At 42.2% G+C, this 25,012-nt stretch overlaps 1 protein-coding gene across 3 annotated transcripts in view; it reads right to left on the bottom strand.

Annotated features, from left to right (window-relative positions):
- Positions 1–25,012, bottom strand: part of MASP1 (MBL associated serine protease 1) — a 103,499-nt gene that overhangs the window by 32,061 nt on the left and 46,426 nt on the right. Inside the window, exons 7-12 of one of the 3 annotated variants that reach the window (XM_085897849.1) lie at positions 22,471–22,589; positions 15,871–15,952; positions 7,351–7,479; positions 4,953–5,030; positions 863–1,000; positions 301–399 (exon numbers count right to left, since the gene is read on the bottom strand). In XM_085897849.1, the coding sequence (XP_085753975.1) occupies positions 301–399; positions 863–1,000; positions 4,953–5,030; positions 7,351–7,479; positions 15,871–15,952; positions 22,471–22,589 (645 nt within the window). Of the gene's footprint in view, positions 1–300; positions 400–862; positions 1,001–2,850; positions 4,771–4,952; positions 5,031–7,350; positions 7,480–15,870; positions 15,953–22,470; positions 22,590–25,012 lie in introns of those variants that run through there. The other 2 variants (XM_085897851.1, XM_085897848.1) reach the window with 2 other exon arrangements.

Below are 25,012 nucleotides of genomic sequence, written 5' to 3'. Positions count from 1 at the left end.
CAGCTTGATTGTTGAAATCTAAGCAGAAGGGGGTTACTGGAAGAACATGTCTATCTTCGGGAGGATCAGAGGGCTGAGAGAGCAGAAGGGTGGATCTGGAGAGCCGGTAAAACAACTGAGACGCCACTGATTTGTCTGCAAAGTGACCCAATTACAAATCACGTCATCAGAACAGCACAGCAATGAGCATTTGTAGCATTTACAGTGTGACGTACTGCATATCATCAATCTGATAAGAGCAGGAGAGAGTTTTAGCAATTGGTGTTATGAATTATTGTATTATTGTGAAAAATATGGCACCAAGAGTGACGTAAATATTTGAGAGTTGCAAAGCTTGTTGGTCGACCGGAGATCCCTTTGGTAAGCAGCAGTGTGCAGCAGTCAACAACCAGCGGCTCCCTGCCAAAGATAGCCTGGAATAAATTTAAACCACCAATATGAAGCATACTCTGCAATTCTCCCCGTCTATTTGAATCACTGAGGACGTACATCAGACTTCGGTCATAAAATCATTTGTGATCGGTCTACAGCACGAAATACACTGTACTTTCTGTGCTTGACATGCACAGTCATCAGGGGACAATCATTTCACGTGCTATTGAGTGGAAAAGTTTTCTGCCAATTTGTGTGCTGCACATAATAATAAGAAATTCTGTCTTTTTCCTTTCTTCATAAATAGGTTGTCCCTATTTCCCACAAATGTACAATTATCAACAACAATAAGTGATTGTGCATTTACTTAATTTCCTAAATTTATTGGAAAACTCATGATTGCCAGAAATAATTTTTTAAAAACCATGAATTGAGTTCCTAACAGTGCAAGTGAAATGTACATCATGCTGTGCTTGCACCGGAGACTCACCCAGGAGGGAGGCAGCACAGTAAGAACGGCCAAATTTCTGGATAGAAGCTAACCAAGGCCAAGCCCCACGTATTGACGGGCTCCCGGCAAAGATTCTCGCCTTCTTTTGGGGTCGCTGCTTCTGTGGTGATCCACACACTGCAGAGGGTGTGGGGAACTAGGGGTTATGGATTTGAGCAAATAATTTGTATATCCTTACAAATGATCAGATTTGCTGTGTTTTAGATTCTTTGGTGTTAGAGTTACGCTTTCATCAGACTTGTTGGATTGCTAAATAACAGATCGAGCATAGCGTTTGTATTTCATGAGGGTAAATTATTGTATTTTTAAATCTACTCTACAGTACTTCAAAAGACGTTCTGTAAAAACAATTAACTGCCATGTTCCTTTTGACTGAAACTTGGTACAACATCCTTCCCCCCTCTCCCACAGCAAACTTGCCACAAAGCAGGCCCCAGGCTCCCAAGACCAACCAATTTCTATAGCAACAGCATACTGGCCAGACAGCCAGTTAATCACAGTAACAATGCATTCTGGGAAAATGTAAACTGTTCTGACAGAGTCTGCCTCAATCTGGAATAAACACATTTGACAGATGCAGCATGCAGATACAATCCACATGGCCTTCTCTACGTGATAAGCATGGTGTCCTCACAGTCCATAAGCTCTTGTGGCATGTACTCTTTCCCTGTTATTGTCTCTCTGTCTCTTTGTGAAGAGTTCTCATGTTCTCATTCTTTCCCCATGTTTGCATTGATGTTAGAGTCTCAGAAATCCAAAAAGCTATTTCAGGCTATAAAGCAAAGCCAAATTCCACAACAAGGGAACCTTCCAAGCTCTGGTACAGGTCATATTAAAAAGATTACAACATATCTTATGGTAGCAGTGTTGCTAATACTATTTTTTTTAATGGTCCAAATTCATCCCACATTCTTGTGGGGTCATCTGTCGGTGAGGGGGGAGGGGGGATGGAGGGTGTTGTTTCGATCAAAGTCTTTCACGAACTGGCCGGCCATGCCTGTCATTCGACTGAATCTGATTTGGGCAGGGATTTGGAATTTGTTCAGTGTGATAACTCACCTATTCTGTATGTAAGACCATTGGGATCTTTAACCTTCACTAGATAATGCCGGCAGACCATCCACTCATTTTGAATCTATCCAAGGAACAGGGCACTTCGTGATGCAATGCTCTGTCTTTAAACACCAGGCATTTCATGGTCATATCAGGAACTGAACACAGACCAGACAATTGAAAGTAGTGTGGACAGCTTGTATGTAAAATATTGAATTGATTCCAACAGATCATCTATTCCCTACTTTGATAATTAATAGCACAACTCAGTGCAGAGGAAAGTAAAATAGCACAAAGGAAACACTTTCCCAACAGAATCTCACTCGTCTTAGATTTCCTACCCATGATCAGCAAGCCGCACAAAATGCTCTTCATCATATCTCTATCTCTATCTCTATCTCTCTCTCTCTCTGTTCACTTTGAGCTTTCTGAGATGATCAACAAGCGGTACTAAATATTCACGCCCGAAATGTCACTCCACTTTCTTTCCCACGGCAGTTTGCACACCTCTCAACATTTTGGTTGAGAAAATTCGTTGCTCTTCATAATGACCTGTTTCTACTGCATGCCTCGTTTTCCTCCAATGAAACACCAGATCTACCCATGATCTCAACTCGAGGAAAATATTTAGCATGTCCAATCAGAATTCCAGTCACCCTGTTCAGTCGAAATGAGAGCACAAAATTCAGCTGAGATTTGAACAAGAAAACACTTTTACAGTTTAAGCTTGCAACAACAGATAAATGTACCAATCTCTGCTTTAAAAAAAAAAAAGTCACTTTGTTTGACCTGCACGAGAAAATTATTGACCAAAATTGGATGAAAACCTTCATGGTCAATTTTTATTTCTGAATCTATTTGTAATTCTCTGTTTTCAGTACAGTATATATATTTCTAGAATGATTAAATCATCAAACTGTTTCACTTGAACTTTATTAACTTTTCATAACAATACAGTTAACAATGTTCACATCAGGGTGGTTTTAAATAGCTAAAGTTGATAATTCGTTCAAAGAATACACACAAGTTATAAAATTAATATGTAGAAAAATAGAATGTGACAAAATGAAGTGACCGGAGTAAAAACATAAAGTTACCAGTATAAATGTACAGGGTGGCCTGAAAGTCGCTTTCCCCCTCCGCAGGAAAGCATTCGTCGTTGAACTCTTAATATACTGCACAACGTACAGGTTTTATTGTGCAGTACTTACAATAATTAATCAGTCATTATGTCTGTGTTGGCAACATCAAACAGATACAATGACTGATTAATTATTGTAAGTACTGTACTGCACTGCACAACAAAACCTGTATATTAAAATAATTTAAGAATTAATGTTTTACTGGGGAGGGGTAAAGCGACGTTCAGGCCACCATGTGCACGTAAAGCAACCCATACCTGAACACGAAACATGAGGTGAGACAACAAAATACCGTCGTAAGAAACCTGCGAAACTTTACTTTTCGAAACAAGTCAAAGACAATGCATTATAAATTTATGAGTACGCTTCTTCGACGCAGCATTCCTTGACATCGGCTCACATTTGCTTCTTTGCTTGCAAGGAAACTGACGCCTGCTTCACGCTGTCAGTTCTACCTAAATCCATATATGACTTTACATGTATAACGTAATGGAAAAATGATTATATTTCAATTTATATTGCCTGTAGTGGTTATAACACAGAGCTGAGGTAAGTGAAACATGGCTTAAGGCCATTGGAATATGATTATACTTACTCGCGAACTTTAATCTCACGATGGATCATTATAAGGGAGAGAGTCAACATCACCGAAAGGCTGTATCTGATCCTTGATCCAGGAGATATAGTTGGCAACCCGTGAGTAGACTCCAAACACACCTTTACGACCGCATTCCCCAGGCCAACCCCAGGAAACCAGTCCCTGAACAACCCATTGTGGTAAACCATCAGATCCAGTGGTTTGAGTCACATATGCCCCTCCGCTGTCTCCAAGGCAGGTGTCTGGGCCCCCATGGGCATACCCAGCACAAAACATATTTTTGGTGAGACGGTAACTTCGGCGGCCATTTTTCCTGTAACCAGCACGGCACGTGGACTGATTAACCACAGGTAAGTTCACATATTGTAGGAATTCCGTACGTGAAGTTATCCGACTGCTATTTAAGGTTGCCCAGGTTGACCCCCAGCCTGATACAACACCCATGTCACCAGGATTGAGCTCATCTGACAATTCTTGTTGAGTCGATGGTCCTTCATATTCTGTGTCATTTGCTTCATGATCATTCAAAATATTATTATTCATCAAACTTGTAAAATTCAATGAGGGATGAGATTTGGTTTGTGAACTATTTGGCACCATGGTAGTCACTGTTGTGTTGACAAAGCTCGCAGTACTAAACACTGTAATATCAACATGTGAGGGTTTATTTCCAAAAGGAAGGCACACGGGCATGATGGTACTTCCAAAAGGAATGGGTGTTTTCAGTCGAAGCAGAGCAATGTCATTATCATATGAGCGATGGTTAAACCCCATATGAAGATGAACACTTTCCACGACAGGCCTCACTGCTTCGCTACGCTTTCTAATCTCATGTAGGCCCACAAAGACATCCAGACCTGATGGAGGCAATGGTTTTAGAGGTCCAAACTGTTTTTGTCGTGGAAGCAACAAGTGCGATGCTGTAAGAAGCCAGCGAGAAGTCAAAATGGCACCCCCTCCAAACCGTTGCTCTCCATTTGGTTGCTCTTTGGCCAAAATGAGGGCCTGCCAGGGAAAAGCGCCAGGATCAGCTGCTCGGCCATCTACAATCCGCTTCTGGATGTTGTGCAATGAACGTAAAGGGCGACCACAAGCTGAAGAATAGCGATGAGAATGAGATGAGATGTTTGTAAGCTCATGGTAGTGAATGTGAAATATCAACTGATAAGGGAATTGGACATATTTAGACAGATAAAATACTCATTACAGCTTGCCATTGGAAATAAGTCGATTATAGGTCATGTGGTTTGTGCTGCACATCAGAATTAATGGATACCTGGCATGCAGGATGGAAGTTCCTTCTGTCCCTCTGCACTGATCCATTTGCTCATCTCATTGCAAACATATTGAGTTGCTGAGGGGAAAAAGCGATACATGCCTCAGGCCAAGCAAAGACCAAGAAAGGGCACTCAGGTATTATGTCTGAAGCAATTGTACAAACACCCTTCACCATTTCCTTCTTCAATCCCACCCCCACCCCAACCCCCCACCGCCGACCTTTCCCCACTACCTCTTCCCCATTACATTTTCCCCTCCTTTTGTGGACAAAATGTCAGCTCATGGAAGAGGGAGGAGACAAAAAGGCAATGTACTGACAGTGGGAAAGCAGGTAAATACAACAAACATGGGACTGAGAAGAGAGGAAGGGGAGAAAACCTGCAAGTTGGATTTAGGTGGGGTTAATGGGGTAGAAAATGTCATAGGTATGGATGGGGATGACATCCATGAATAGTTAGCCCGTCCCTCTGCAGCGGGAGACGGGGTTTTGCAATCACACGCGTGTGTGTGTGTGTGTGTGTGTGTGTGTGTGTGTGTGTGTGTGTGTGTGTGTGTGTGTGTGTGTGTGTGTGTGTGTGTGCGTGTGTGCGTGTGTGCGCGCGCGCGTGAGCGCGCCTGTTCTCGTCGCAACTTTTTTACCATTTGAGCTTTTGTCGTCAAATTTTCAACAAAACTTAATTATGAGAAAATGGAAAAGACAAATTAATAATTTTGTCAAAAGGTCAAAAGTCAGTGTCACATAGAAGCGTCAATTTTCATGCACTTGACTTGAAATTTTAAGAATTCTCATTACATATTGGGTCACTGAATTTAATTGGTTCACCAATCAATAGCTAGAAGGCAATTGATTTTTAGATCAAAAGGTCAAAGGTCAAGGTTGCATAAAATAATCAATTTTCATCCAATTGACTTGAAATTTGAGGTTTTGCATATTGGGTCACAAAGGCCTATTGTTTTTAAGGTCAGAAGGTCAAGGTTACCTAAAATCGTCAATTTTTTTTTAGCCATTTTCATCATGTTTAGCATAATGTAGAAGTAGTTGGCTGAATACAAACCAGACATGGAAGGGCTTTGCATTTTCAGATGCTTTCTACTTTTTTTTGCTCCCCAAAATACAAAAAAAATGAGTTACAAAAAATGAGTAAAAGAAGTTAATGTGGAACCCACTCTGCCTTAGGTTTTGGCAAAAAAAAAATTACATCCCAGGTTTTGTGGCCAATTGCAAATATGTTTAATGATGGTCCTCACCCTAGCTCTCCCTTTTAGAGGGAGTACATACGATCTGACATGCAAAGTTATGATAAGGTGGGAAAACCCAGTTGAATAATGACTGATGAGGTGAAAAGGTGGTCACTGTGCATACATACATCTATACATTCCAACCTTTCCTTAAACCAACATGGGCCAAACGCTTACATGGTGGGATGTAAAGAACATTATGAGTATGTATGTAGGTATGTATGTATGAATGTATATATATATATATATATGTGTATATTTATATATATACACATATTGTTTGGCTGTATCACAGGATTCTGATATTCTCTTTGCTCTTTGCTATTTACTCTTGTACATGTTCAATAACGAAAATATTGAACATCTTTCTTTTTTTCTTTGGCCACATACTTCAAACATAAATTCATAAAAGCATTGAACATGCCTCGTTGTGAAATTATTAATGATGTGAAATAGAAGTGTCAACTGTAACATAATGTTATAAACCGGATACATTTCTCCTGGCCAAAGGACATGCCTAAAAGAAAGTCCAAAAGGAAATTCCCAGGAATGCAAAGCTTAGTAATGAAGGGGTCACTGTGCATACATCTATACATCAGTAAATGTATGTAACACTTGTCACACATTAGATGCAACATATATTTAGTCCCAGATTTAGATGAAACTATGTGATTGATGAGAGTTGAGGGAGTTATTGGGATTTCAGGCAAGCATCAGTAGTTTACCAAGGCATGGAGTCGAGCCTTGCATTCCATGCAAGATTATCTATGCAAAACAAGCCGTTTTATCAGTGTGGTCAGCTTACAAGGAGTGGTGCAATGAACGGTTATCATTGGATCTCCAAATGTGGAAACAAATTTTGGTGAGCGACATGTCCAGATAGACATTGTTCAATTCTTATGACAAGGTATGTGTGATGGTTTCATGTGCAAATTACAGAATTGACAAACTATCATACGATCTGAAAGAACCCTTCACCATACCACCCATGAAAAAAATAATGCAAGCCTTATTATAGATTGTTAATGAAATAATACATGTCGTGTGACTTTTATAGGACAGTGTAATTTACAAAGTGGTGACAAAAGTCAGAAAGTATCAATAAATAATTGCTTCCTGTAATGCTTCTCAGTGGTCATGCCTCATACAATACTTACCATTAGCTTGTGATCGTAAGTAGTAGTAGGGTGTATTGCACGAGTAGGTGACAGAAGAAAGGAAAGTTGTTGAATTGTCTCCATCATATCTCCCATTTTCCAGTGGTGGAGGAGGGCCACAGTCCAAAGCTGCGCATCAGTAAACGTAGATTTGGTATTTCTTGTTAACTCAATAAGCCAGCATGGTACATGTAGCAAAGGAAAAAAACAAAACAAAACTGGAAAGCAGACTGGTTAAACTTTACCATTTGGAAAGCTTGAAATTCTGTGGTTTCATTCAGGTCCAACCAAAGAAACAATTCATTCATAGATTTTCATTGAGCCATCTCCAAAAAACTTGTGCAACGGCAGCACAATTATAAAGCAGAATCAGAATGCCTCAAGACCATACATGTATTATGTGCACCAATATTACAGAATATTTTAGCCTTCTAAGGACATATTTTGAAACAAAATAAACATTTGTGTGGGTGTGTATGTGTACATGTATTTTTAACAATGTAAGGAAAAACAGAGTGGTTATTTTTTATATAAATCACACATCTGGTATGGAGGGAAAAGTTCATGGAGAAGCTACAGTTGATGGATAGAAAAATGGAAACACCAATGTAAGGTCAGTTAATAGGGCATCGGGCCACCATGTTCAGCCAGTATGGCCTGTATGCGCCATGGCGAAGAGTCCACTAGCGTCTGGAATTCTGCATGAAGGATGCGGCACCATTCTTCCATGAGAAAGTCAATCAATTCACACCTATTTGAATGAGTTGGAAAACACTTTATCGGGTGTTGTTCCAGAATATCCCATAAATGCAAGATTGTGGTCAGATCTGGTGACTGAGATGGCTATGACAAATGGATAACATCAGTGTCATGCTCATCAAACCATTGGGCCACCATACGTGCTCTGTGGTGGGGGCATTGTCATCTTGGAAGACACCTCTCATGGCAGGAAAAAAAATGCTGCAACATGGGGTGAAGATGATCACTTACGTAGTTCCATTAAGTGGTGATTGGCATTGACCTTGCCTTCTAAGAGCATGACTGCACCCAAACAATGCCAGGAAAATGTGCCCCACAACATTAAAAAACCACCAGAACCCTTCACTGTTGGAACCAAGCACTCAGGGTTGTAGAGTTCTTTAGGTTGGTGCCACACATGCACTCGTCCGTTTGTCCAGAACTTGGTGAAGGATGATTCATCTGACCATATCACATTTCTCCACTGCTCAGTAGTCCATTGCCCATGCTCTTTGCACTACTGGACTAGCAAATATGCATTGCCAGGTGTGATGATCGGTTTGTGCAGTGCAACCCGACTATGGTATTCTGCTCTGTGAAGTTCTCGGCGGATCGTTTTTTTAAGAAACTGGGTGCTCGTGCTCCAGGTTGAAATTTACAGTCACTTGATCTGTACTTGCTTGCCTGCTTTGCTTTGCCCTTCAAATTAATGCACAGACATCACCATCCTGGAGTATGTGCTTCAACCCACTGTTGCCCTTTGCTGATGATGTCTGCCCCTCAGAGTTCCATGCTGACATGATCTTAGACACTGTTGGTCAGAAAACATCAGCAAATTGAGATGTTTTTGTCACTGAAGCTCCTGCCAAACATGCCCCAACAATCACCCCTCTTTCAAAGTCACTGAGGTCTCCTCTTGCAGCCATGCTAGCCATAATTAGTGGCAACCAGGCCTGTGCAGCATTTTTATACATGACCCAAAGCATGCTGGGATGTTATTTGCTTCATTAACACACGGGTCACACATGTGTGGAAGACGTTGCTTCCAACATACTTGGTGTCCCTCGTTTACCCAGGTGTTTCCATTTTTTTGACTACTACCTGTAGCTTGTACAAAGGTCAAATTCAGGTCAAATAAATTAGTTGACAACATTGCATTTTTGCATCAATTGCAAGGGCATTATTTGACAAGGGACAAATAGACAAGGTATTTGGAATTTTAATCTGGGTCCCAAGCATCTTGAACCAGAGCCTCCGATGGGAGTCCTAACAGACCAGTCAGTTAATCTCAAATATCATACCTGGTAGACTTCCCTTTTGGGGAAGCTGGCAATCATGCCTAGCAATCTTTTTTTGAAAACATATTCTTTTCCTTTATTTCTGTCTTCTCTTAACCACATTTCCTTTTGGACTATCATCCTTGGATCTACTCAGTGCCAGGTTAGGATGATAGCAAATTGGACAGGTGGCTCCTCCACCCATGGACCAAATGTATCGTCATGCTAGTGGTTCAAAATTTGCTTCTGGGATTTTCCCACAACACTACTCATACACAAATCCTCCTTACACCGTACAAACAACCAGCAAATTGTTAATACATGGGTGATTTTTGAACGCACATTTTTATATCTGTGCAGGCCAGGCAGTTTTGAACATGTGATGAAAGTGTAGATTTGGCTTCCATTCAGGAATCACCTTTTATGGTGTTTTGATTTATTCAAGGATACCCAAAACAGATAACTTCCAAGAACTCTGGAAAATGAATATTTTCTCCATGACTGATTACATATTTATAAATAAGTATTTATTTCTTTACCCAACGTTCAACTTTACAGACTACAGTTTATTAGACCAGCATGGCTCAATATTGAGGCTTTCGAGGTGGAATGTTGCACTAATCATGATCGTTGATCCTAAAATCAAGACCTAAACAATTACTGATATTTTGTTTTCAATAATATTTTCATATTTTTTTCTCAACAATCCTCTTGAAGAAGAGCTTTCATTCAAGCTTCTGGGTTTCACTATCTGCCATGATCTTTCCTGGGAAAGCCACATTTCCAAACTGGCCTCCAAAGCCAGTCGCCGACTGGGCAACCTCCATCCTGCAAAGTTCTTCCTTGGCAGACCTAAGCTCCTGACCACATACGAAGCTTTCATCTGCAGCCTGATGGAGTACTGCTCTCCCCTCTGGGTTGGTGCTCACACCTCTCACCTTTCTCTGCTTCATGCTGTAGAAAACAAGGCATTTAGTATCATTGGTATCTCCCACGATGAGGCTAAGTCTTTGGGTTTCTCAATCTGTCACCGCAGGCAGTTTGGTGGTCTTTCTGTCTTCTACCATCTACTCTCCGGCCTCCCCCCTTGCTCTGTCTGCAATATGTTCCCCCCATATTTCCACAGGGTGCCCAAGGTCCGCCAGCAACCTACTTCTGGTAAAATTACCAAAATCAAGAATCACTGCTCACTTCACCCTTACATTCCTCTTTTTCCCAACCTTTGGAACAAACTCCCACACTATCTTCAATCCTACTCTTCCCTCCAAGTCTTCAAAACATCTGTTCACCACGATCTCTTATCTTCCCCCATCCAAAACCACGATCTTTTCTACCCCCGTTAATCCACCCCAAACCCACCTCCTTCAAATTCCCTGCTTTCCTTCCTGAAAGTCCCTGTCATGTAAGGCTCTGAAAGTCCCTGTAGTGTCCATCTTGTTTACCCTGTGTACCCTGCCCCTTCCCTCTCCCTGCCACAGATCTCCTCATGTCTATGTTCCCAACTGTTTTTTCCTACCCTCTCCCGCTCTTCTTGTCTCCTGCTCCCCTTGTTTTACGTTCTGTGTGTTAGCTCTCATATGAGCCTTGACATTGTATGAAAAAAAAAGATGGGTGATTGATGATCCTCCTCGCACCATCAGGCAGATGAAGCTGCCAAGGCAGTTTCATTGGCTTGGAGAACAATCCTGGACAGGTAACCACTTTGACACAGGATGCTAGACTGGCTCACTCCCAGCAAACTGGTACTCATTTTGCCAATTTCAGAAGGATGACAGGCTGAGTCAACACACCTGGTGTTATTTTAGCACAACTAAGATGCCAATTCAGGACCTGAAGCTGACCACATTACCCATTACCATTCATATTTTCATATTATATTTGTGTAAAAATTCATTGTTTTATAAAGTATGCAGCTTAAATTGTGATTATGGTTTGCTATCGATTTGGAATCCTTTGCGTTTGAATCAAGATAGGCCTATCCGCCTAGGGATAGGTTGTTTTGCTTAATGAACAGAAGCTCTTAGTCTGACAGAGATATCCTCACTGGTGGAAGGAAGTTCCAAACTGAAACTTATTCAAATGTAAACTCATCACCTTTTAATGGCAATGAATAACAGGATTTCAGCTTAGCAGCAAATTATAACTTTAAGGTCACTGTGGATTCCTGCATGTTGACTTTGGAAGAAATAGATACTGGAGGCTTATAAAATAACCAGAGAATATCCAGAAGATTTGTCTGCAGCCACAAAATGACTCAATTCATCAGCTTCGCTGCTGTGGAATGAGGGTATGACTTACCACCATCTCAAACAACCCTGCTGCTCGACAAACAATTTGTAGAAACATTTCAAATATTGACATTGCAATGCATACCTTTGTCACTAATCATGACTCGTAACTCAGGTAAAGGTTCATTTAGCAAGATGGCTGGGACTTATCAAAAATTGCAATTTTGATGCGAGATGAGCATTGATTGCAATCAAACTTAAAAGTAACATACATTGACAAATCAGCTTTGACAAAATTATTGATACGTTCATGACTGCAAAGTCACAAATGTAATTTTAGTTTTACTTTTATGATCATCTTGTGGACTTTAGTTCGTCAGCTACATTACATCGGATTGTGATAATTTGTAAATCTGTCTCAAAAATAAGCTGAATAAATATTTATTTAAAAACTGCGTGTTTTCTGAGTACATGTATGGGCTCCCCAAAGACTTGATTCAGCCCCGTTTCAAAACCTCTTTTATCAGTGTAATCTGAGGGCATGATTACTTGCATCTATATAAATAGTGTGTGTGTGTGTGTGTGTGTGTGTGTGTGTGTGTGTGTGTGTGTGTGTGTGTGTGTGTGTGTGTGTGTGTGTGTGTGTGTGTGTGTGTCATTACAAAGAGTTGTCTCTCAAAAACTTCAAAACCATGAAACGAAGTGGAACGAAACTTTGCATGTATAATAAGGGAACTCCAAGGGAGTACATATATGAAAACTGTGTAATATGGGTAAATTTAAACACCCCCTTTGAAGATAATTTACAGGATGCTGATCATGAAAAAAACAAAACAGGTTTACCCTTGGCAAGCCCACTCTCCCTCGCAGAGGTCTTAAGCCACCATTTTGTTTAGGCCGGCTAAAAAATGCCTCGTCTTGGAAACACAATGTACTCTCACAGAATAATTAAAGTATAAAATTGAAATTTGTGTTCGGATTTGAGGATCGATGCATGTGGACTAATTGAGTGTTGAAATCTGGAATGAAATCTGAAAATTTAAAGAAATTAATGATTCTTCTAATTAAAAGTATTTATGTATTTACATATTTCCTTTAAGCAAGCAAGACTGTGAACCCTTCTCCATATTTACACAAGAAAATGTGAAATTGCCAAAGCATTAAACTAAAATTTTCGACTGTTTGGAGAATTATATTGAGTGAAGATAAGATTAAGGAATGTTCCCGAAAGTGTAACTTCATTGAGTGCACCAAAATAATTAACCAGCGGAATTCCCGTGGCCATGACTGGGTTCTCCGTGAGGAAATCCCTGCAGTTAGGAAAGCAAAATAAATTAAACATTGAATGAAAAGAACGATTAGAATAATGGGAGGAGAAGAATGAGTAAAGCAATGGGAAAAGTTCAAGAGAGAATTGGAAAAAATATGGTAATCATAGTTTAATTCATTTACTCTTTGAAAAATTTCCACTCAATTTTTGAGGTGTCGCTCTCTCCCCCTTCCTCGCTTCCTTCACTCCTTTCTCTCTTTCTCTTGCTTCCACCTCCCCCCCCTTCCTCAAACCCCTCCATCCTGGAGTGTATAGCGACATGTGGTGAGGCATCAATCTCCACCCCTTCCACGCTCTCCTCCTCTTCCTCACTCCCCCTTCCTTGCACCCCCTCCCTTGCTTCCCCCTCCCTTGCTTCCCCATCCCTCTCTTTCACCCCCTCTCTTCCTTCTCTCCCACCTCACTCCCCCACCCCTCCCCTCTTCTCCTTCCTCTCTTTCCCTTCCCTATACCTTTCTCTCCCCTCTCCCTCTCCCACCTCCTTTCCTCCCAGCATGTATAGCAACATGTGGTGAGCCCCCTCTCTCTTTTCTCTATCTCCCCCTCCCTCTCACTCCCATTCTCTACCTCTCCCTCCCTCTTTCTCTCGCTCCTACCTCCCTCCAAGCTCCCCTCCCTTTTGGAGGGTGTAGCCACATGTGGTGAGGCCCCCCTCTCCCCACCTTACTTGTTCTCCCCCCCTATCACTTCCTCACTCTCTCCTCCTTCCTTGCTCCTTCTTGCTAATGCCTCCATCCTCTCTCTCTCACTTCCCTTCCTCACCCCCCCTTTTCCTAGCTCCCTTCCCCACGTAGCTACCTAGGACTCTTCCCAGCTTTCTCACTTCCCCACCCCCCCCACCACTCCTCCCTCCTCTCTCTCCTTCCTTCCACTCTTCTGTCTCCCCCATCGTCTCTCTCCCCTCCCCCTTTCTCTCTCTCCCACCCCCATCCTCACATCCTCTTCCTCCCAGTGTATAGCCATGTGTGGTGAGGCTTTGTTCTACCCATTCTCTTCCTTGCCCCTCCCCTTCCCTCTCTCTCACCTTCTCTCCCTCCTCCTCCCTCTCTCTCCCTCTCTTTTCCCCCTCTATCTCTGTCTCCTCCTCTCTCTCTCTCTCCCACCCCATCCCTCCCAGAGTTCATCGCGACATGTGGTGAGGCCTCACTCACCCCCTTCTCACTTCCCTCCTCTCTCTCTTTCTCTCACTTCAAATCCCCTCCACACCCCCTTCCTTCTGAAGTGTATGGTGACATGTGGTGAGGCGTCGCTCTTCACCCCTTTCTGGTTCTCCTACCCTTCCTAGCTCTCCTCTCCTTCCTCGCTCCACTCTCCTTCCTCACTCCCCTCCCCTTTCTAACACCCTCTCCTCGTCTTGCAGATCACAGAGACCCATAAGACCCCAGAGACCGTTTAGACCTTGAAGATCCTGAAGACTTCTAAGACCCCAAAGACCTCAAAAACCTGTAAGACCCCAAAGGACCTATAAAAACCCCCACAATCTCAAAAACCTGTAAGAATCCAAAGGACCCTTGAAAGCCCTTACGATCTCAAAAACCTGTAAGAATCCAAAGACACCAAACATTAAGACCCCTTACACCCATCACACAGATTGGACAGCTTGGACCCTTGACCATTTATAGCTTTAGACCACTTGGACAATTTTACACCCTTTTTACATGCTTGAGAGTTGAGATCCTTTCGACCCCTGAGAATTAAACTACTGTTGGAATGTACCCTTTAGAGTTTAGACCATCTAGAATCTAGAACTTTTTAAGCACACACCACACAAACATCTCTAGTCTTCTTTCACAACAGACTATACTTTTTTCAGCAAGTAATGCGTAAACTCGACTCGACCCACCCAGAGAGTGAAGTTATTATGTATACGTACACTTTAATATACAACCTGCAAAAATTATTTTGTTGGAGGAGGGAGGCGAAGGGGGTGTGGTGGGAAAGGTGGTGCGGTAGGAGGTGGTCGGAGAAGGTGGGAGGAGGGAGGGAGGGAAGGGGTGAGGTGTGAGTCTGGAGGGGAAGGGGTGTGAGTCTGGAGGGGGTGAGGTGGGAGGGGTGCGAGTCTGGAGGGAGTGGGGTGGGGTAGGATGAGGGAATGGAAGGGGTGGGACAGGGAGGGAAAGGATGGGAGGAGGCACCTGGCGTTGTTTGTTTTGTAATTAACACAAAGGGACCACACGGCTAATCTATACAAATAAATGTGTGTGTGTGTGTGTGTGTGTGTGTGTGTGTGTGTGTGTGTGTGTGTGTGTGTGTGTGTGTGTGTGTGTGTGTGTGTGTGTGTGTGTGTGTGTGTGTGTATGTGTGTGTTGTTCATAAAGAATAACATATTCTCTGTGCTAACTCCCCTGCCCCCACCCTCTCTCTCTTTCTCTTTCTCTGTCTGTCTGTCTCTGTATCTGGACATATCCAGAGAGCAGTTATGTCCGGGACTGTGGTTATCTCCAAACATACCAGATGGTGGAAATCTCCAGACCTATCCGGAAGGTGGTCATTTTCAGATGTATCCAGATGGTGGTTATGTCTGGACGGTGGTTATCTCCATATCTGTCTGGATGGTGGTTATCTCCGGACAGTGGTTATATCCAGATGGACCCTTCCCTCACACTATCTTCTGTTACCCTCACCTCACGTTGCCTTCCCTTCCCCCACCCATCGTTACTCTCCAACCCCTTCCTGACTCCCCCAACCCTCCCCCCCACCTTTCTCCCTCTACCCCATCCCTCTCCCTCTCCCCCACCCCTCTCTCCACCCCCCCTTTTTTTCTCCTCCCCACCCCTCAGTATTCCCATCGGAGAAGCGATGAGTGGTATTTGCTAGTACGTAATATAATGGAGCTGGTCCCTTCATGGGTGAATCACAAAACAAGCATCTACCCCAAAAGGTTAGTCATTTATGTTCATCTGACTCACACAACGTGAAGCCCAGGATCATGAAAGTGTATGCTTACGCTGGCATGTAGGGAAAAGTGAACTCCAGGTTCCACTACTTTGGCATTCCAACTGCAGGGTTCTCACCTTCTCCCCTGATTCCTTCAGCCAATAAAAAAAAAAAACACCATCCACACGTAACTCAGAACCAAGAAGGTAGAGCATTGAATCTTTGCATTCATGTATCTTCATTTGAATTATTTTTTACTAATATCAAATGTTTTACAGTGGAGGTATTTTAAGTGGATTCCAACAGCAATAAGAAGGCAGCATTTTTAGCATCCATTCAAGCTTATTTAATGAATACTGATAATCTTGTGTACAAAACAATTAAAGTACTCCTCTCTCCACCATAAAAAAATCGAATATGTAGAATTTATAAGGCAATAATTATTGAAGCTGAACCGGAGTGGCAACCCGACCAGGATTGCAGGCCAGTAAAGGGATGATGATGATGATGATGATGATGATGATGATGATGATGATGATGATGATTTGTTTGAAGGACTGTTCCAGTGTCCATTACAAGTTCCTTTTTGACACGAGGAATGTGCAGAACACCTGAGTGCAAGTTTCCACATAATGTAATTACCTCATGCAATAATTGCTCGGCATGTGCAACTCATGCAACCTTAGGTTTTTGGAGGTGACACACTCCAAGCAAAGTCGGAAGTCTTTTGAAGACAGCAGCATATGGATCATTCAAAACACACATCGATTACATTATTTTACAATCCAACACGATGCCACAACTGTCAGAAAATGAGAAGAATAAAATCATTGGACATCTTCAAGCAGGATCTTCCATTAGCCATGATTCAAGGGTCTTTATCATGGGAGAGAGGAGCTGTTTATGACCTGAGAAGACATTATCAAGACACTCGATGAACAAAAGATATGCCAATAATTGGATAGCCAAGGATAACGACTCTCACTCAGGACCGATACATTTGCACAACCCATATACACAATCAGTATCAAACTTCCCAGAGTACTACAAACACACTTTCTGGACCTCGAAGGATAGGTGACATTTTAATATATATTTTTTTGCTTTGAGAAGTATTACCATGTATAATTTCGTATGCTCCTTGCATGTCCATCACACTTTATTCTAAAGTGTTTCTGCTGTCGTAGAATAATAAATAGCACCGTTGGAACTGCTACATTAAGCTCAAAATCCTACTAAAAGGCAGTTTTACCTGCAAGGTGTGGAAGGTCCACAAGAGCTCCACATAGTTGTTACCTCCACCACTGAAGGTGGAAGGAGGTTATGTTTTCACCCCTATCTATCTGTCTGTTACTTGGCAAATTATTTTTTTTGCCCAAGTATGTTGGTCTGTCGCGTTTGTTTGTTTGTCTTTTTGTGTGCAGGATCTCAAAAAGTTGTTGACGGATTCAGATGAAAGTTGGTGGCCAGGTTGGATGTGTGACAAGGATGAATTGATTAGATTTTGGTGAAGATCCAAATCCAGATCTGGAAACGAGAATCATTAAATTTTTTAATGTGCCAAAAACGTTCGATAGATAGCATGATATTTCAAAAATGACTTGGGCCCGATATGTTCTCGTGGATCAGGCATTGTGTGGCGGAGGTAGCAACTCTTCCGAGTGCCTTTCAAGTTGTTGTTGTTGGTGGTGGTGTGGTGGTGGTGCTGTTGTTGGGGTTCTTTTTGTGGATCGATTTTTGAATTGTGCACCCATTGGTCAGACAGCTGCTGGACCACACTCACATTTGTCACTCGACTCCACCCACTATGGCACAAGACAAAATAATATGGCCACCATCTTGGTTTTCTGCTGGGCCTCACACATCAGGCCTGTAGGTCTCTGCTGTTTTACACTGCCTGGGTTTGTTACGTCAGATTTCCATTGGCTTTGTTTGGGTTGATTGAGAAACTCATGATGAGAGACCCCCCCCCCCCGCCCCGCAAAAAAAAAAAAAATCGTGAGTAATATCGATTTTGTGTCACAGGTTGTCACATTCTTGTTATGATTACATTGACATGACATCTTACAACTTTGAAATGTTTTGGAAGGATACAGTGGAATATTTAACAACTATACATGAATGCTAGCAGGTAGGACAGTCAGCAACACCCTACCTATGGAACACAAAGGCAGTCAGCAACACCCTACCTATGGAGCACAAGGGCAGTCTGCAATACCCTACCTATGGAACACAAAGGCAGTCAGCAACACCCTACCTATGGAACACAAAGGCAGTCAGCGATACCCTACCTATGGAACACAAAGGCAGTCAGCAACACCCTACCTATGGAGCACAAGGGCAGTCTGCAATACCCTACCTATGGAACACAAAGGCAGTCAGCAACACCCTACCTATGGAACACAAAGGCAGTCAGCGATACCCTACCTATGGAACACAAAGGAAGTCAGCAACACCCTACCTATGGAGCACAAGGGCAGTCTGCAATACCCTACCTATGGAACACAAAGGCAGTCAGCGATACCCTACCTATGGAACACAAAGGCAGTCAGCGATACCCTACCTATGGAACACAAAGGCAGTCAGCGATACCCTACCTATGGAACACAAAGGCAGTCAGCGATACCCTACCTATGGAACACAAAGGAAGTCAGCAACACCCTACCTATGGAGCACAAGGGCAGTCTGCAATACCCTACCTATGGAACACAAAGGCAGTCAGCGATACCCTACCTATGGAGCACAAGGGCAGTAAGCAACACCCTACCTATGGAACACAAAAGCAGTCAGCAACACCCTACCTATGGTGCACAAGGGCAGTCTGCAACACCCTACCTATGGTGCACAAGGGCAGTCTGCAACACCCTACCTATGGAACACAAAGGCAGTCAGCAACAACCTACCTATGGTGCACAAGGGCAGTAAGCAACACCCTACCTATGGAACACAAAAGCAGTCTGCAACACCCTACCTATGGAACACAAAGGCAGTCAGCAACACCCTACCTATGGTGCACAAAGGCAGTCAGCAACACCCTACCTATGGTGCACAAGGGCAGTAAGCAACACCCTACCTATGGAACACAAAAGCAGTCTGCAACACCCTACCTATGGAACACAAAGGCAGTCAGCAACACCCTACCTATGGAACACAAAGGCAGTCAGCAACAACCTACCTATGGTGCACAAGGGCAGTAAGCAACACCCTACCTATGGAACACAAAAGCAGTCTGCAACACCCTACCTATGGAACACAAAGGCAGTCAGCAACACCCTACCTATGGAACACAAAGGCAGTCAGCAATACCCTACCTATGGAACACAAAGGCAGTCAGCAACACCCTACCTATGGAACACAAAGGCAGTCAGCAATACCCTACCTATGGAGCACAAGGGCAGTCAGCAACACCCTACCTATGGAGCACAAAGGCAGCAGCAACACCCTACCTATGGTGCACAAGGGCAGCAACAACACCCTACCTATGGTGCACAAGGATGACAGTTAATAGATGGGTTGGGAATGAAACCCAAACTAGAAATCTCAGGAACGAGTGTACAAGCGATGAACTATGATTTGTTCACCATGCTAATCTTTCAAGAAGAAGCCGTTTTTTTAAATAATGATCTAAAGAATCATGAAGGAGCATATTCATGACATCACAGTCATGGAGGATGAAGACATTCGTAGATGTCAGTGCACGTTCACATGAATTGCAAGGACATTAATAGACAATGGACAAATACATATCATATATGGGATTTGAACCTGAGATAGGAATGTTGAACAGGCCAATTTTAAAACATTCTTTTATGTGTGTGTGTGTGTGTGTGTGTGTGTGTGTGTGTGTGTGTGTGTGTGTGTGTGTGTATGTGTGTGTGCTTGTGTGTGTGTACAGTGTATACGAATCAGAGGCCGAAAGAAACTTTTAATGAAAAAAAATGATGTTTTGGAAGTGGGCTTGAAGAATAAATTGCTTTTGTACATTAAATCAAGCAGTTGTGAGTCACAACAATTATGATACATTTATGATGCGGGCAAATCATATCATCTCTACATCATTTAATTATATCTGGGGGTAGACTAAATTGTTTGTTCCACCGAATGAGCACAGAGGTTGTGGTGAGTGGAAGACATGGGATTTTGGCAAGAAAACCCCAAAAACCATGAATTCTGACAAAATATTTAACAGCAGCTTGCCCAATCTGGAAGAAATATTTGCACAAACGAGTTGAAAAAAAAGAGCAACTCAGTGCAAAATATGAGGTTTAAACAAGGAAACATGATAAATACACTGGGAAAATTAGATACTGTATGATAACATGTGCATGGAAAGGTTGACTTTTTCAAATCTAGCTATGGTTTGCACGTATTTGTTGATGTTTGGTGAGATTGTTTATAATGGCTTTCATCCATTGCCAACATTGAGCCAACATTGTAGTATTGTACTGAATACAGCAATGAAAACATTGACTTTTACAGAATGAGTTGATCTGTTTGGTGTTCCCTTCTGAGCACATGGCTAACAATATTGTGATCCGATGTTCAAATCCCAGATACTGTGTTACTTTCTTCATCGTTTCCAAATGTCTTTGTAATCTATAGTCAGTTAGTTCTGGCTGCGCCTTGTAGGCCAGGAAGGCCTGATAAATAAACAACCAGCAGGCAACAGTCTCTTGAACAGCCTCTTCAGCAGCCTCTTCCCTCTCTTGAGACCTTGATAGAATCATAAGCTGGTCACACTTGGAATATGTCTTTCAATCCTGACAAATCTATATATATATATATATATATATATATATATATATATATATATATATATATATATATATATATATATATATATATATATATATATATATATATATATATATATATATCTCTCTCAGGACCGTCTGGCAAACCCTCCCATCGACTTTGTTCGCAATTCTCTTGAAGAAGTTCAGTCACTCAAACATTTGGGTCTCACTCTCAGCCCTGATATTTCTTGGACAAACCACATCTCTAAGTTGGCTTTCAAAACCAGTCACTAACTGGGCATCCTCAATCATGCAACGTCCTTCCTTGGCACATTTGCCTTCATCCACAGTTTGATGGATGTACTACTCTCCACTCTGGGCTGGCGCCGAATCCTCACATATCCCTCAGCTTGATGCCGTGGAAACCAAGGCCTTCAAGATGATTGGAATCTCCCGTGATGAAACCGAGTCGATGGGCCCATCACTTTCACATCGCAGACAGGTCGGTGATCTCTCTGTCCTCTATCACCTCCTTTCTGGTCTTGCACCCTCTGGTCTTTCTGTGCTTTGTTTGCCCTGCCACCCAGAAAATGTCTTCTGGCAAAACTCTGAAAATTCAGAATCACTGCTCACCTCCACTCATTCTTTCCTCTCTTTATTAACTTCACATTTGGAACCAACTCCCAGATTCTCTTCAACCCCATTCTTCCCTAGAGGTCTTCAATACAGCTGTTCATCCCACATCCAAAGCCATGATCTTTTCGAGCCCCATTACTTCTCCCCAAGCACACCTCTTTCCAAATTTCCAGTTTTTCCTTCCTGAGAGTTTGCTTCTGTATCAATCCTGCCCATCCCCTGCATTCTCCACTACCCCTCATTCTTCCCCACATCCATTATTTGTCCAAGTCTCCCTATAGTCTGTCCCTCAGCCCTGCTTTTGGTATGCTTCTCCTCCCTCACCCTCTCTTTTTTTTATAATGTTCCTTGTGTTCTGTTACATTCTGATCCGTTCCATGTTCTAGCTCCTCCATGAGCCTCTGTTTTGTGCCCAAAACAAAAGGGAATGTGAATTTTCTTGCAATGCAGAAACTGCTGCCCAGATAGCAATCACACTTGGAGATAGCAAGAAATATCACCTGGTGTCAGAGGATTTTTAAGAAGACCAGACCACTTGCGGCTGATAGTCTAGGCAGGAGTTTGTAATTTGTTTTAGCCTTTGGGTGCCGATGAAAACTTGTTTACTTTTCGCTATAGACACTCTGGGATCTTTAACGTCCACCAAGACCCAGTGCAGGTAAAATTGATCTTCTGGATTAACGTCTCTCCGAAGGACGACGTGCACATCGATGTCTCTGCATGCAAAACACCAGAATGACAGTTTATAGCTTGGTCGAGAATGGAGAGTCAAACTTAGGCTAGACAGCTGAAAGACGAGTGTGCATATGTCTCTTTCCTGTCAGCCATGTTTTTTATGGAAAAGTACAATGTTTCCTGATGTCCTTCTTCATATAATAGATCTATGAAGCTCTTATGTGAGCCTCAAACACTATAATAAGGAGTCAATAATTGACAAAGTAAGAGCAGGCATCATAAAGGAAGTGAATTAGAATATATGGGGGATGAAATCTCTCTATCGAATGCAGTCTGTGGCTGCTGGTTGCATCATTGGTTGGGACGTGGCTTTTGCCGCTGATGCAGTGTCCCCCTTACCAGTACACTGGTACTCATTTTGCCGACCTCGGAAGGATGACAGGCTGATTCAACCTCCTGGTGTGTATTAAATATTAATTCAGCGGCCAACGGGGCTTGAACTCAGGACCCTAGGATCCCAAGCCGCCACCCCAACCACTAAGCCAACACCAGGCTAGGGGGATGAAATACATTGTCATCTTAGAATGCAAGGTAGAAAAAGATTGAGGAAGAATGAAGATTACCTTGACCAACTCAAACCCAGAGTTACAGGTGAATATCACCTGATCAGTAAAGAAATAGTTTTCCTGGTGTGGAAACAGCGAGCCATTTAACGGGGCCAATGGCATCGGGCAGGCTTCCCCTGCAAGGATAGAGGAAAGTTACATTTTCAAAGCAAGGCATGATTGGAAGACAAAACTTTTGATAGGGTATAGCAAACAAAAACTAGAAGGGCATTCGGTAGAGCGCATACCTCCACCAGGCTGAACAGTTGACGTATTGTATCCTCGTGAAAGGCCGGATCTGGATACGGACCTCAAACAAAATCGAATCGGCTTGTTCTTGTCATCTCATCAAATCATCCACCAAGTTTTGTTATTACTTGTCCACAACTTTTTGAGATATCATGCTATATATCGTTTTGACCCAATCTCTCAGTGGGGAAGCATCACTTTAAAAAATTTTTAATTCTTGGATCCGGATAGACTCGATCTTCACAAAAATTTAATCATTTCTTCCTTGTCACACACATCTAACATATCGACCAAGTGACGTCTGAATCCGTCCATAACTTTTTGAGATATCCTGCTTTATATTGTTTTTGGCCCCATGTCTCAGTGGTGAAGAATCACTAATAAAATTTAAAAATTCTCGTATCCAGATCTGGATCCAGATCTTCACCAAACTCCAATCAATTTGTCTTTGTTACATACCTAACATGACCACCAAATTTCATCCGAATCTGTCTATAACTTTTTGAGATATCCTATTCACAGACAGACAAACAGACAGGGGTGAAAACATTACCTCTACCACCTTCGATGGTGGAGGTAATTATTGATCGGTGAAGAAAAAATTGGTGAGATGGAAAATACATCTTTGTGAGTTGAAAAGCATAATAATTGGTGGCATGAATTTGAATAACCTACACTATGCTGATGGCACCTCTTTTGACTAGATTGACCAAAGAACTGAAAAATATCATGAAACCAGTTGAAGGAGTGAAGAGTATTGTTTGAAAATAAATAGCAAGAAAATAACGAGTTATTAGTAGAAAGAATGTTCTACCAAAAGCAATAACATCAGTTAATGGTGAGAAGCGAAAGCAAGTTTACAATTATTGTATGTTTATTGTTTATGATACCTTATAACAAAAAATGGAAAATGTGACAGAGATTAGAAGAAGAATATAAATCTGCATGATGAGATTTGCCATCATTAAAGGAGTAATAACAAATAGACAGATATGTATATCAAGCAGTTTACATTTTATAAAGCATTATATGAGTGTGAGTCAAAAAGAATCTGCAATATATTTTTTGTTTAAATAATACAACCACATTTGAGCATGTAAAAGAGCATCATTTTTCCACATAGTCCCCCTCCTTTTCAACAGACTTAGTCCGTCGGTTCACAAGCTTCTGTATGCCCTCAGAAAAAAAAGTTTTTGGCTGAGTGACAAGCCACACATGCACCACTTTTTTCACTTGTTGGACACTGGCAAAGTGGCGGCCTCCTAAAGCATCTTTAAGTGGACCAAACAGGAGAAAGTCCGAAGGGACCAGGTCAGGACTGCACAGATGATGCTCCAGCACCTCAAAGTTCAATTGCCAAAGGTTTCCACAGTATGGGTGGCAGTGTGTGGATGGGCATTGTCATGCAACAATGCAACGCATTTTTACAGTAGCCCTCAGCGTTTCCATTGAATCGCTGGTTTCAACTGGTCCTGGAGGATTTCACAATAATGGACACTGTTTACTGTTGTGTTTACTAATGCCCCCCCTCTTGATTGTGTTCCAAAATTGGGCCTTGTGAGTCCCACGACAAGCGTGAACGTCATTTTCTGGCCAATGGTTGACTTTTGAACTTCTTTTTGACTGGTGATGTTGGATGTTTCCACTCCATACTCTGGCATTTGCTCTCTGGCTCAAAATGGTGGATCCACATCGCATCTCCAGTGACAATCTGAAAAAAAAAAACATTCTCTTCATGATGAAAGCGGCTCAAAAGGCTTTGGCAGATTGTCACACGGTTGTGCTTGTGCTCTTCTGTGAGTTGTTTTGGAACCAATCTTGCAGAAACTTTATGAAAGCCAAGTCAGTTGTTGATTTCATTTGCAGAACCATGACTGATGTTCAGATGTTATGCCACTTCGTCAAAAGTTGGCCGTCGGTTATCCAGAATCATGGCGTGGATCTGTTCAATAGTTTCTTCTGTTGTGGACATGGATGAGCATTCAGATCGTTCATCATCGGTGACACTTGTGTGACCGTTTTTTAACATGGTAATCTGATCATACACACTCCACTGCGGTAAAGCACTGTCCCATATTGTTCTAAAAGTCTGCGATGGATTTCAGCCCACAAAAATCGTATTGCTGCACGCTACTCTTCTTTGGTGCAAACGGACAGTCAGACAGTAGAGCAGTCATGTTAACTCCCTGACAACGACACAGCTACTGACTGCTCAAGGTTGATACTGCTTCACAATGGCGCAAGCAGTTTGTGCTTGCACCTGCAAGTACAATAAGCAATGTTGTCAACACAACACAGTTTTTAATAAATA

Source organism: Eptatretus burgeri, chromosome 10, assembly GCF_056783735.1.
Source record: "Eptatretus burgeri isolate ZD-2024b chromosome 10, Ebu_testis_v1, whole genome shotgun sequence".
Taxonomy (NCBI): domain Eukaryota; kingdom Metazoa; phylum Chordata; class Myxini; order Myxiniformes; family Myxinidae; genus Eptatretus; species Eptatretus burgeri.
This window is presented reverse-complemented; position numbering and strand designations above follow the sequence as displayed.